This window comes from Oncorhynchus keta, chromosome 31 (genome assembly GCF_023373465.1).
Source record: "Oncorhynchus keta strain PuntledgeMale-10-30-2019 chromosome 31, Oket_V2, whole genome shotgun sequence".
In the NCBI taxonomy this organism is placed as follows: domain Eukaryota; kingdom Metazoa; phylum Chordata; class Actinopteri; order Salmoniformes; family Salmonidae; genus Oncorhynchus; species Oncorhynchus keta.
This window is the reverse complement of record NC_068451.1, coordinates 8,447,774-8,459,857: the sequence shown is the minus strand read 5'-3', so window position 1 is coordinate 8,459,857 and position 12,084 is coordinate 8,447,774. Positions and strand designations below refer to the sequence as shown.

The 12,084-nt window shown below is 43.6% G+C and overlaps 1 protein-coding gene across 1 annotated transcript; it reads right to left on the bottom strand.

Annotated features, from left to right (window-relative positions):
• Positions 1 to 1,893: 1,893 nt before the first annotated feature.
• LOC118364037 (tektin-2-like) lies at positions 1,894 to 11,809 on the bottom strand. Its single transcript, XM_035745285.2, has 9 exons — positions 11,654 to 11,809; positions 11,370 to 11,495; positions 10,744 to 10,949; positions 9,656 to 9,820; positions 9,206 to 9,320; positions 4,556 to 4,669; positions 3,732 to 3,875; positions 2,546 to 2,625; positions 1,894 to 2,363 (listed from the first exon to the last, which is right to left on the bottom strand). Exons 1-9 carry the CDS (start codon positions 11,807 to 11,809, stop codon positions 2,168 to 2,170), a joined length of 1,302 nt encoding a protein of 433 aa, XP_035601178.1. The 3' UTR covers positions 1,894 to 2,167.
• Positions 11,810 to 12,084: the final 275 nt, after the last annotated feature.

Genomic DNA, 12,084 nt, shown 5'->3' with positions numbered 1-12,084 from the left:
ACACTTGACATTCTTACCCCGCCTCTCATTGTACTGAACTACACTTGACATTCTTACCCCGCCTCTCATTGTACTGAACTACACTTGACATTCTTACCCCGCCTCTCATTGTCCTGAACTACACTTGACATTCTTACCCCGCCTCTCATTGTACTGAACTACACTTGACATTCTTACCCCGCCTCTCATTGTACTGAACTACACTTGACATTCTTACCCCGCCTCTCATTGTACTGAACTACACTTGACATTCTTACCCCGCCTCTCATTGTACTGAACTACACTTGACATTCTTACCCCGCCTCTCATTGTCCTGAACTACACTTGACATTCTTACCCCGCCTCTCATTGTACTGAACTACATTGACATTCTTACCCCGCCTCTCATTGTACTGAACTACACTTGACATTCTTACCCCGCCTCTCATTGTACTGAACTACACTTGACATTCTTACCCCGCCTCTCATTGTACTGAACTACACTTGACATTCTTACCCCGCCTCTCATTGTCCTGAACTACACTTGACATTCTTACCCCGCCTCTCATTGTACTGAACTACACTTGACATTCTTACCCCGCCTCTCATTGTACTGAACTACACTTGACATTCTTACCCCGCCTCTCATTGTACTGAACTACACTTGACATTCTTACCCCGCCTCTCATTGTACTAAACTACACTTGACATTCTTACCCCGCCTCTCATTGTACTGAACTACACTTGACATTCTTACCCCGCCTCTCATTGTACTGAACTACACTTGACATTCTTACCCCGCCTCTCATTGTACTGAACTACACTTGACATTCTTACCCCGCCTCTCATTGTACTGAACTACACTTGACATTCTTACCCCGCCTCTCATTGTACTGAACTACACTTGACATTCTTACCCCGCCTCTCATTGTACTGAACTACACTTGACATTCTTACCCCGCCTCTCATTGTACTGAACTACACTTGACATTCTTACCCCGCCTCTCATTGTACTGAACTACACTTGACATTCTTACCCCGCCTCTCATTGTACTGAACTACTGACATTCTTACCCCGCCTCTCATTGTACTGAACTACACTTGACATTCTTACCCCGCCTCTCATTGTACTGAACTACACTTGACATTCTTACCCCGCCTCTCATTGTCCTGAACTACACTTGACATTCTTACCCCGCCTCTCATTGTCCTGAACTACACTTGACATTCTTACCCCGCCTCTCATTGTCCTGAACTACACTTGACATTCTTACCCCGCCTCTCATTGTACTGAACTACACTTGACATTCTTACCCCGCCTCTCATTGTACTGAACTACACTTGACATTCTTACCCCGCCTCTCATTGTACTGAACTACACTTGACATTCTTACCCCGCCTCTCATTGTACTAAACTACACTTGACATTCTTACCCCGCCTCTCATTGTACTGAACTACACTTGACATTCTTACCCCGCCTCTCATTGTACTGAACTACACTTGACATTCTTACCCCGCCTCTCATTGTACTGAACTACACTTGACATTCTTACCCCGCCTCTCATTGTACTGAACTACACTTGACATTCTTACCCCGCCTCTCATTGTACTGAACTACACTTGACATTCTTACCCCGCCTCTCATTGTACTGAACTACACTTGACATTCTTACCCCGCCTCTCATTGTACTGAACTACACTTGACATTCTTACCCCGCTCTCATTGTACTGAACTACACTGACATTCTTACCCCGCCTCTCATTGTCCTGAACTACACTTGACATTCTTACCCCGCCTCTCATTGTCCTGAACTACACTTGACATTCTTACCCCGCCTCTCATTGTACTGAACTACACTTGACATTCTTACCCCACCTCTCATTGTCCTGAACTACACTTGACATTTTTTTATATAACGCTCTAAAATTATTTGTTTTAAAAACAATTCCTTATTCTGTAATTGTTCAATATTGTAAACATATTGTATATTTTGCTGTGTATTCTTTGTAGTAAAAAGCCGTTTTTAAACTGTGTGAGGCTTCAGTTAAATTGGTCGCTATTGTAAATCCAAAATTCAGTCAGGGAATGGGAGTCAAAGTACAACCGCTCCATACGTAGTGAATTTCAAAACGCTTTACAGCCATGAATAAAAGGGTGCTTGCGTTCATGCGTGTGTGTCCACCTCATCAGAACATCTCTCTGGTGAAGCCGAGGATGGGGACAGTGACTCGAGGGATGATCTTGACTGTCTCGGCCTCAGACAGGACCTCCAGGTGCTGGCGGATGTGGTCGCTACGCTGCTCCAGCTCCAGGGCCTCCTGCTTCCTGGACAGGTCCTCACCTATACAGGCCTGTTGCTCCTCTAGGGACTGCAGAGAGTGCCTGGTACACAGGGTCACAGAACAGCAACACAGGGTTAGATGGTGTGGGGGGGGTCCTTAAATTAAACGGCAATATGCTATGAAAGGGAGCACATCATATGTTCAATATGCTGTGAAAGAGTATTACGAGGTGGATATATTACGTGCTCACTTTCATAGCAACTCAATAACACATACACTCACCTAGACTTGGCTAGATTCTGCTGTAACGCTTCTATGGTGGCTCCCAACTGCTTAGCCTCTTCCACCAGTCCAGAATGCACCTACAGAGATCACAGAGTCATGGTATGGGCACACATTATATACTGAACAAAAATATAAACGCAACATGCAATCATTTCAATGATTTTACTGATTTAGAGTTCATAGAAGGAAATCAGTCAATTAAAATAAATTCATTCATTTAAGGATTTCACATGACAAGGCATGGCTTCCCATCCACTGGGAAGCCAGGCCTAGCCAATCAGAATGAGTTTTCCCCCACAAAAGGGCTTTATTCAGACATAAATATTCCTCAATTTCATCAGCTGTCCACGTGGCTGATCTAAGACGACCCTGCAGGTGAACAAGCCGGATAAGGAGGTTACACGTGGTCTGCGGTTGTGAGGCCGGTTGCACGTACTGCCAAATTCTCTACAACTACATTGGAGGCTACTTATGGGAGAGAAATTAACATTCAATTCTCTGGAAACAACTCTGGTGGATAATCCTGCATGCATATTGCACACTCCCTCAAAACTTGAGACATCTGTGACATTGTGGTGTGTGACAAAACTACACATTTTAGAGTGGCCTTTTATTGTCCCCAGCACAAGGTGCACCTGTGTAATTATCATGCTGTTTAATCAGCTTCTTGATATGCCACACCTGTCAGGTGGATGGATTGTCTTGGAAAAGGATAAATGCTCACTAATGAGGAAGTAAACTAATGCACACATTTGAGAGAAAAGAAAAATTGCACATGGAACATTTCTGGTATATTTTACATCAGCTCATGAGACACGGGACCAACACTTTACATGTTGAGTTTATATTTTTGTCCAGTATACTGTGACAAACAGAGACACTGCTCCTTTTCCATGACAAAAATCAACCTTTACAACAACTCAGGTCCTCTGAAGGGTCAATCTGTGCAGGCTTTCATAGAACAAACGTCTGAAAACACAACGACCCTCCAGGACCAAAGAATACCCATTCCTGCTTTACAAGTTAGAATCAACCATAGAAATAGAATGAGTAGAACGAACATTGCCATTCAAGTCGATTTCCCTTGACGTGTGGACCAGCGTTCATAGTGAGTGTACTGTCAAATTGCCCTGGATTGAGGGGCTTTTTCCGCATTCCAGTAATTCTATTATTATGGTTCTACCTGGTCTCTGCAGAGGTCCACTCCGGGCCTCGAGTTCCTGTTCTCCAGCCTGGTATGGACCAGCTTCAAGGGACACTCTGTAGCCAGCAGCTCCTGCTCAAGATGGTGGATGTCCCTCAACAGCTCTGTGATCTCCTCTCTGGTCTGGTGGGACAGACAGAGCCAAAGGATCACAGAGTCAGCACTGAGAAGCCTGAGAAACCTCCAACAGCTAAGAAGGGCCGTCTAGAATTGCCCTCTTTGCTTTCTAAACTCTATGCTAGTCAATACTACCTTATCACCATCTATGCTCTCTATGGTTCTTGGTCTAGCCTCTAGCTCTCACACAATAGCTGATTCCACTTCTTGTTCGGATCTACTGTACTCTAAGGTATATATGATGTTACTGATCCAGAACACATTCATGAGAAACCTAGGCGATCTGCCTTCCCTGCATTGACCCCAGTCTTACATAATCCCACCCTGTGCATTCCAGACACTGCTATTGTTATTGCCTCTGGAGTGGACTTCCTTACCAGGACGATATGTATTCATGTCTATGGAGATGGATAGGGCCCAGTGGAGCGCTAACAAAGGAAAATGGCTGTGCTGCTCTGATTAGAAGGGAGATCAGTTGAAGGGTGGAGAGAGCAGCTTTAGGTCAGTGCGTCTCAGACAGACGGAGGGAGGGAGGTCTAATGGGTTTAGTGGATGTATAGCATGAGAAGGACCCAGTGTAAGAGCTAAGCATGTCATTAATGCTTAACAAGAGCCTTTCAAAGGCTTAGCTCTTGATACAAGGTGATACATTTACATTTTCCATTGTGCGCTCTAATGAGCAGGACTCCGTACTCACAGCCGTGTGCTGCCAGTGCAGCTGACTGCAGGCCTGCTGAAGCTGCCCTCTTGCGCAGGTTGAACCCAGTGGTGACCCACTGCCCCTCCAGGTCATTCTGGCTCTAAAGGGACATGAGAGGGGGGCATCAGACACCATACAGAGGAGAGAGATGAATAAGAGTCTTATGGTGCAGTAATAAGGAAGATGTAGCCCGTATTCAGAAAGTCTCAGAGTAGGTGGGTTGATATAGGATCAGTCTTGCCTTTTAGGTCCTAATGAATAAGATTATATGGACCAGGGGGACCTGATCCTACAGTAGATTACCACTCCTACTCTGAGACACTCTTTTTTTTTTTTACCAGGCAAGTCAGTTAAGAACACATTCTTATTTTCAATGACGGCCTGGGAACAGTAGGTTAATAGGGGCAGAACGACAGATTTGTACCTTGTCAGCTCGGGGGTTTGAACTCGCAACCTTCCGGTTACTAGTCCAACGCTCTAACCACTAGGCTACGCTGCCGCCCCTCTTGGAGAGGATGATCTTGCTATACTTAGTCAGATACACGTCAGTTTATGAAAAGGGCCAATCATGGCAGTTTTTTATTTATTTTTAAGTAACATGTCCTTCAAACTTATCCCAAAAACATGCTTATGATGTTTTCAAAAGGTGATAATGTCCTCTTCAGACTGTGTGAGTGAGAATACCAGCAAGCCTCAGGAACACATTACTACAATCCCCTCGTAAAGATGATCTTCAGCATTTATTGATCAGACTCCCGTTCCTGTTGAATGCTTTTGTACTGTATATCGATCAGGATGATATTCCTCGGATACAGTTTACACCGCTTCAGCCTGAGCCAAAAAAAACAAGTGCTACCTCATGCCTTTGAAATAAACCCATATGTCCTCCTCAGCTTAAACAATCCCCGACACCAGCATTCCAATACAACAGTTACTGAAGTCCACTTGCTGGTGTCTTTGCAATTCATTGATGTCCATAATTATTGGCACCCTTGATAAAGATGAGCAAAAAATACTGTATAAAATAAATCATACAAATTCTGAGCTATATTGTATATAATATTTGACCGTAGCGTCTGATCATAGCACCGCCTGGAGTTTGATGAACGCCATTGGCACTTGAATTGGAACCAGTGCTATTTGGCCACATATACAGCATATACAGAAGCATACAGTGAATTTGGAAAAGAATTCAGGCCCCTTAACTTTTTCCACATTTTGTTAGGTTACAGACTTTCCTAAAACGGATACCAAAAAACAAATCCTCATCAATCTACACTCAATACCCCATAATGACAAAGCAAAAACAGGTTCAGACATTTTTGCAAATGTATTAAAAATAAAACAGAAATATCATATTTACATAAGTATTCAGACCTTTTACTCAGTACTTTGTTGAAGCACCTATGGCAGCAATTACAGCCTAGAGTCTTCTTGGGTATGATGGTACAAGCTTGGCACACCTGTATTTTGGGAGTTACTCCCATTCTTCTCTGCAGATCCTCTCAAGCTCTGTCAGGTTGGATGGGGAGCGTCACTACACAGCTATTTTCAGGTTCAAGTCTGGGCTCCGGCCACTCAAGCACATTCAGAGACTTGTCCCCGAAGCCACTCCTGCGTTGTCTTGGCTGTGTGCTTAGGGTCATTGTCCTGTTGGAAGGTGAAGTCTGAGGTCCTTCTCCCATCTCCACAGAGGAACTCTTGAGCTCTGTCAGAGTGAACATCGGGTTCTTGGTCACCTCCCTGACCAAGGCCTTCTCCCCAGATTGCTCAGTTTGGCCGTGCGGCCAGCTCTAGGAATACTCTTGGTCGTTCCAAACTTCTTCCATTTAAGAATGATGGAGGCCACTGTGTTCTTGGGGACCTTCAATGCTGCAGAAATGTTTTGGTACCCTTCCCCAGATATGTGCCTCGACACAATCCTGCCTCGGAGCTCTATGGACAATTCCTTCGACCGCATGGCTTGGTTTTTGGCTTGGTTTTTGCCATTATGGGCTATAGTGTGAAGATGGATGAGGATTTTTTTTATTTAACCCATTTTAGAGTAAGGCTGTAACGTAACAGAATGTGGAAAAGGTGAAAGGGTCTGAATACGTTGCGAAGGCACCGTATACAGAAAAGTATCTCATACCTACGGTAAAATATGGTGGTGGATCTTTGATGTTAAGGGGCTATTTTGCTGGTACTGGGGCCCTTGTTAAGGTCAATAACGTTGCATCATTAACTTTTTCTTTTTACCAGGACATTTTAACCCAAAACCTTGTTTTCTCTGCCAAGAGACTGACACTTGGCCGGAAGTGGATCTTCCAGCAAGACAATAACCCCAAGCACTAATCAAAATCCACAAAGAAGTGGTTGATTGACCACAAAATCAACATTTTTCAAATGTCATCTCAGTCTCTGGACTTACATTAGTCATTTAGCAGACACTCTTATCCAGAGGGAGTTACAGGATAAATTAGACTTGAACCCCATTGAAAACCTGTAGTTTGATTTGAGGAGGGCAGTCCATAAGCACAGATGGAGGAATGGTCTGAGATCCCTCCCAACGTGGTCTCCAATCTCATAAAACATTTTAGAAAAAGGCTCAGTGCCGTTACCCTCTCAAGGGGAGGGTGCTGGAGCACTGAAAACAGGCGTGCCAATCATTTTAAACCCCATCTTTGAGGTTTTTCTATTAGTTCTTAAACATCATCTCTATATCTGAGCAATTGCATTAGTATAAAATAATACATTTTCCACCCCAAAAATGTGCATGCAATATAGCTCAGTACTTTTATTATTTATTTTATACTGTCTTTTTTCCCTCATCTTTATCAAGGCTGCTAATAATTACGGACCTGACTGTATATTGTTTTTTAAAATTGTGGCATATCAAGAAGCTGATTAAACAGCATGATCACTACACAGGTGCACCTTGTGCTGGGGACAATGAAAGGCCACTCTAAAATGTGCAGTTTTGTTACACAACACAATGCCTCAAGTTGAGGGAGCGTGCAATTGGCATGCTGACTGCAGGAATATACACCAGAGCTGTTGCTAGAGAACTGAATGTTCATTTCTCTACCATAAGCCAATGTAATTTCTCTATTGGAGGCCAACGTAATTTGAGAATTTGGCAGTATGTCCAACTGGTCTCATAACCGTAGACCACAACGTGTAACCACGGTAGCCCAGGACCTCCACATCCAGCTTTTTCACCTGAGGGATGGTCTGAGACAAATCACCCAGACAGCTGATGAAACTGTAGGTTTGCACAACTGCAGAATTTCAGCACAAGCTGTCAGAAACCATCTCAGGGAAGCTCGTCGTCCTCACCAGGCTCTTGACCTGACTGCAGTTTGGTGTTGTGGCCATAGAAGGAGAAGTGTGCTCTTCACAGATAAATCCCAGTTTCAACTGTACCAGGCAGATGGCAGACAGCGTGTATGGTTTGCTGATGTCAACATTGTGAACACAGTGCCCCATGGTGGCAGCGGGGTTATGGTAAAGGAAGGGCATAAGCTAAGGACATCGAACACAATTGTATTTTAGCGATGGCAATTTGAATGCACTGAGATATTGTGACAACATCCTGAGGCCCATTGTTGTGCCATTCATCCGCCACAATCACCTCATGTTTCAGCATGATAATGCACAGCCCCATGTCATCAGGATCAGTATACAATTCCTGGAAGCTGAAAATGTCACAGTTCTTCCCTGGCCTGCAAACTCACCAGACATGTCACCCATCAAGCATAATTGTGATGTTCTGGATCGACATGTTCGACAGCGTGTTCCAGTTCCCACTAATATCCAGCAACTTCACACAGCCATTGAAGAGGAGTGGGACAACATTCCACAGGCCACAATCAACAGCCTGATCAGCTCTATGCAAAGGATATGTCACACTGCATGAGGCAAATGGTGGTCCCACCAGATACTGACTGGTTTTCTAATCCAGACCCTACTTTTTTTTTTTTAAGGGTGTCTGTGACCAACGGATGCATATCTTTATTCCCAGTCATGTGAAATCCATAGATTAGGGCTTAATGTATTTATTTCAATTGACTGATTTCCTCATATGAACTCAGTAAAATCTTTGAAATTGTTGCATGTTCCTTTAATATTTCTGTTCGGTGGTATATATATTTATTTTTAAAGTATTTTCATTCTATTCAAATGGGGCTAGCATGAAATGAGAGGGGAGAAAGAAGGAGGGAGATGCAGAATAGGGTATGGGCCAGGATTTGTACCCACTCTGGCTCGACCAGCCTCAGGCATGTATACAGTTTGAAATGGGCAGCAAGCATATTACTAAAATACAGTCCAAAAACACTTAGAAATACCAAACATTCCTTTTTTTATTAGTTTGTTATGGGAGTTGCCCTATACGCCTTATGGAATAAATTTTCATACTGCGTAAATTGGTCTCTGACCGTACATCCAGACGAGCCCCCACCCTCCCCAGTTTCCATTCCCCGACCCTGACTTCCTGTGCTACTAATACAGATAGTTCCACCCACACATTATTTTGTAGGAGTAGGTTTAAGTTGCCCCTACACACTGATCGAAGCTCAGTCTTGTGTTTTGACCTCAAATGGTTAAGGTTAGGATTTGGGGAGGATAAACTGATTCTAGATCAGTCCTCTAGCACCTGTATCCTTGTAGAGGTCATCGTCTCCCTCAGCTGTAGGGAAGCCTGCATCTCCTCCTCAGCCCGGGTCACGTTGTAGTGGGTGAACTGCTCCCACTCTTGGTGTGTGGAGGTACTGCAGGGTACAAGACAATAAATCAGCCACAGTTATACGTTGGTAAGTACTGTGTTATAAATTAGAAAATGTTTTAGGTTTAGAGGATCAGTTGAGGTTTAGTGGTTCAAAAGAACATAAATCAAGATTTAGGTAAAGGCTGAGAATTGGTCTGCCATTGAGTGTTCTGGAATCTGAACAACAATACATAGTATTTAGGGGTGACGATTATGTAAAACAAAATTCTTAGAAATATCCTAGAAATATACAGTATAATTTCACTCATGATCATCTCTTTTATTCTACACATGTTGACTCAGTAGGTTGACAAGGCAGTACTCAGCTCCCATCCTTACCTAGTGGGTACATGGGTGGGGTCAGGCTTGAAAGATATGTCAGGTGACCTGTCTGTGAGTGACAGGCATGATAGGTCCACATCCAGGGCTTCGGTCTTGTTGGTTAGGTCAAAGGTCAGCCGTTGGTGGGCTTCCTTGAGACAGGTTGAAGTTAAATGGAATAAACTTTATTGAAGCTACATTGCTAAGAAGGGACATTAGATTTATCACCCGCATAGAACTATAGCAAGCATACATCAGGAGATCCTATTAAATTACTAGAGGGGATATATCATAAACCCTCAAAGCTCCAGAACGGTGTGATAATGGCAGCCGTTTTGGTCGGGGAGAAATCCAAATGGAATGAATGGCAGTAGAGGCATACATGATACATTTCCTGCTTTTACTTATGCAGGAAAATAAAAGAAAGGCATGTGATGTATCAGAAATGGTGTAAAAGAATTGTCAACCTAAAATATTGTCATATAATTATGAATACAGTTTACACAGGTTTTAGACCAATTTTCTGTATAAATAGCCTCTGAAATATCATCAACTGATTTCAGCCGGTGTATGGCTGTGGATTGACTGCATTGTTTGTATGGAATATTGGCACATTGGCAGTTAATTTGAAAAAAATAAAACCGTCTGGCTAGTTAGCTAATAAACATACTGTGAAGATAATCTCTAAATTGATTGTTTTTACAATATTTTAATCACAGCACTGGCTGCCCAACTCCCTGACCAAAATGGCTAACTTTTATACTGTCATAAGATAGTTAATGTCCATTCTAGTGTTCTAATTCCTAATGATATGCATACATCGGCACACACAGGCGACAGAACAAAATGGAATGTTAACGAATCCTGTCAAATTTGCTGCAATTCATCTTAATGAAGCAATGGTGAAATGAAATCAGGACGACACGCATGCCTCCAATTGTCAGTACCATCCACCCGTTTCGGTTTCACATCACATTATCCTTCATTTTTAAGAGCAACACAGCTGCCTGTTAGATAGAAACCCTTTATGTTCCATGGATCAATGAAACCATATCAACCAGACACAACCAAAGACCTTCAGCAGTTAAATCTCTATCCTGTCTTACCAGAGCTGCTCGAAGGCCTTGCTGATGTGCTGCTGCAGCTCTTGCTGCATGGTGTCAATCATCTGGGCCTCCCTCTTCAACTGGCCCTCCAGGGGGTCACTGACCAACTCGCTCCCCTTCCGGCCCTCTCTCTGGGTCAGACACTCCACTACCACTTCCAGGGGCACGGTCGTTTCTGCCAGGGCCCTCTCAGTCTCTTCCTTCACCTGGGAGAGAGACAGAAACAGACAGACCGGGTTGACGATACAGTTTGTACTAAACGCCCAAGGACGATCCGCTAGATGATTAAACGTGTTCTATCATTCATTGTCAACCAACACACATACTTCCAGAAAGAACAAAAATAACACCCCTCAGGCATAATAATTAGATTATGATTATCTTACTTAATACGGGTAGGATTTGGGTAGAGTAGACCGCACCAGACTACACAACAATGCATACAAATAGCATAGTAGAAAGTGGATTCCCGAAGGTCCCTAGATTTAACAAATTAGGGACACTGACAGATTGTGTTCTGTGACATGCGTACTACAGTATAAGTGTTGATGACGTTTTTGGTTAGTAAATTGATTTGAACATTAAGTAGTTCTCCCACATTTCCTGCCATAACAAGTATTCGTGACCTGTGTCAGAGCTTTGATCTCTCTCTCCATTGCCTGTACGCAGAACTGCAGTCTGTCCTTCTGCTCAGTGACCTCATTGATCCTGTCAACCAGCCTGTCTCGGCTGTCACTCTCATCCCAGCGTGTCTGACAGAGAGACGGAGAAGAGTCAACGGTCACACACAGTATTACTTTGTTATTATGGGGTATAGGAGGTGAACATGAGTTGGTCATCTCTGTCAATGCATTCCCTGCTGGCTGGCATCAGGCATTCATAACAGTCCCTTGTCTCTCCGTCTCTGTACCTTACAGGCTGTCTGGTGCCTCAGGGCCCGCCCCTCCTGCCTTGTCTGCTGTGAATGGTGGCGTTGATGCTCGGCAGTGTCCGTGAGCAGCTTGTTATTGGTCTCCCAGTCTGTCACCCAGTAACGCTGACCGGGCTTCCTACTCGTAGTGGCCATTCCTACCAACATAAATAGACAGCTTGAATTGAGTTAGTCAGTCAAAGGCTGTAGAGACCTGTATGCAGGTCTAGATCCAAAGAGAAATTCCTTTCCACTAAAATGACATTTTTGAGAGTGTTAAAATCCAACCATAATGTGCACACAGGCTGTTATAGCACTTCCTGATGTGAACCAACTGGCCTAAGTTTCTACATTTGTTTTCTTATCATCACATGTCAAATAGTAGGGTATGAAACCTGGCCATGTTCAATTGAAAAGGTTTCATAGTGCTT

What these genes read in the sequence shown, in the direction of transcription:
- LOC118364037 (XM_035745285.2), bottom strand. Translation starts at nt 11,809, where the DNA reads ATGGCCACTACGAGTAGGAAGCCCGGTCAGCGTTACTGGGTGACAGAC. An exon ending in AAGGCCTTCGAGCAGCTCTG is followed by an intron (nt 9,821 to 10,743) that starts GTAAGACAGGAT and finishes GCTTCAATAAAG; the next exon opens with TTTATTCCATTTAACTTCAA. An exon ending in TGACCTCTACAAGGATACAG is followed by an intron (nt 4,670 to 9,205) that starts GTGCTAGAGGAC and finishes ATGTCCCTTTAG; the next exon opens with AGCCAGAATGACCTGGAGGG.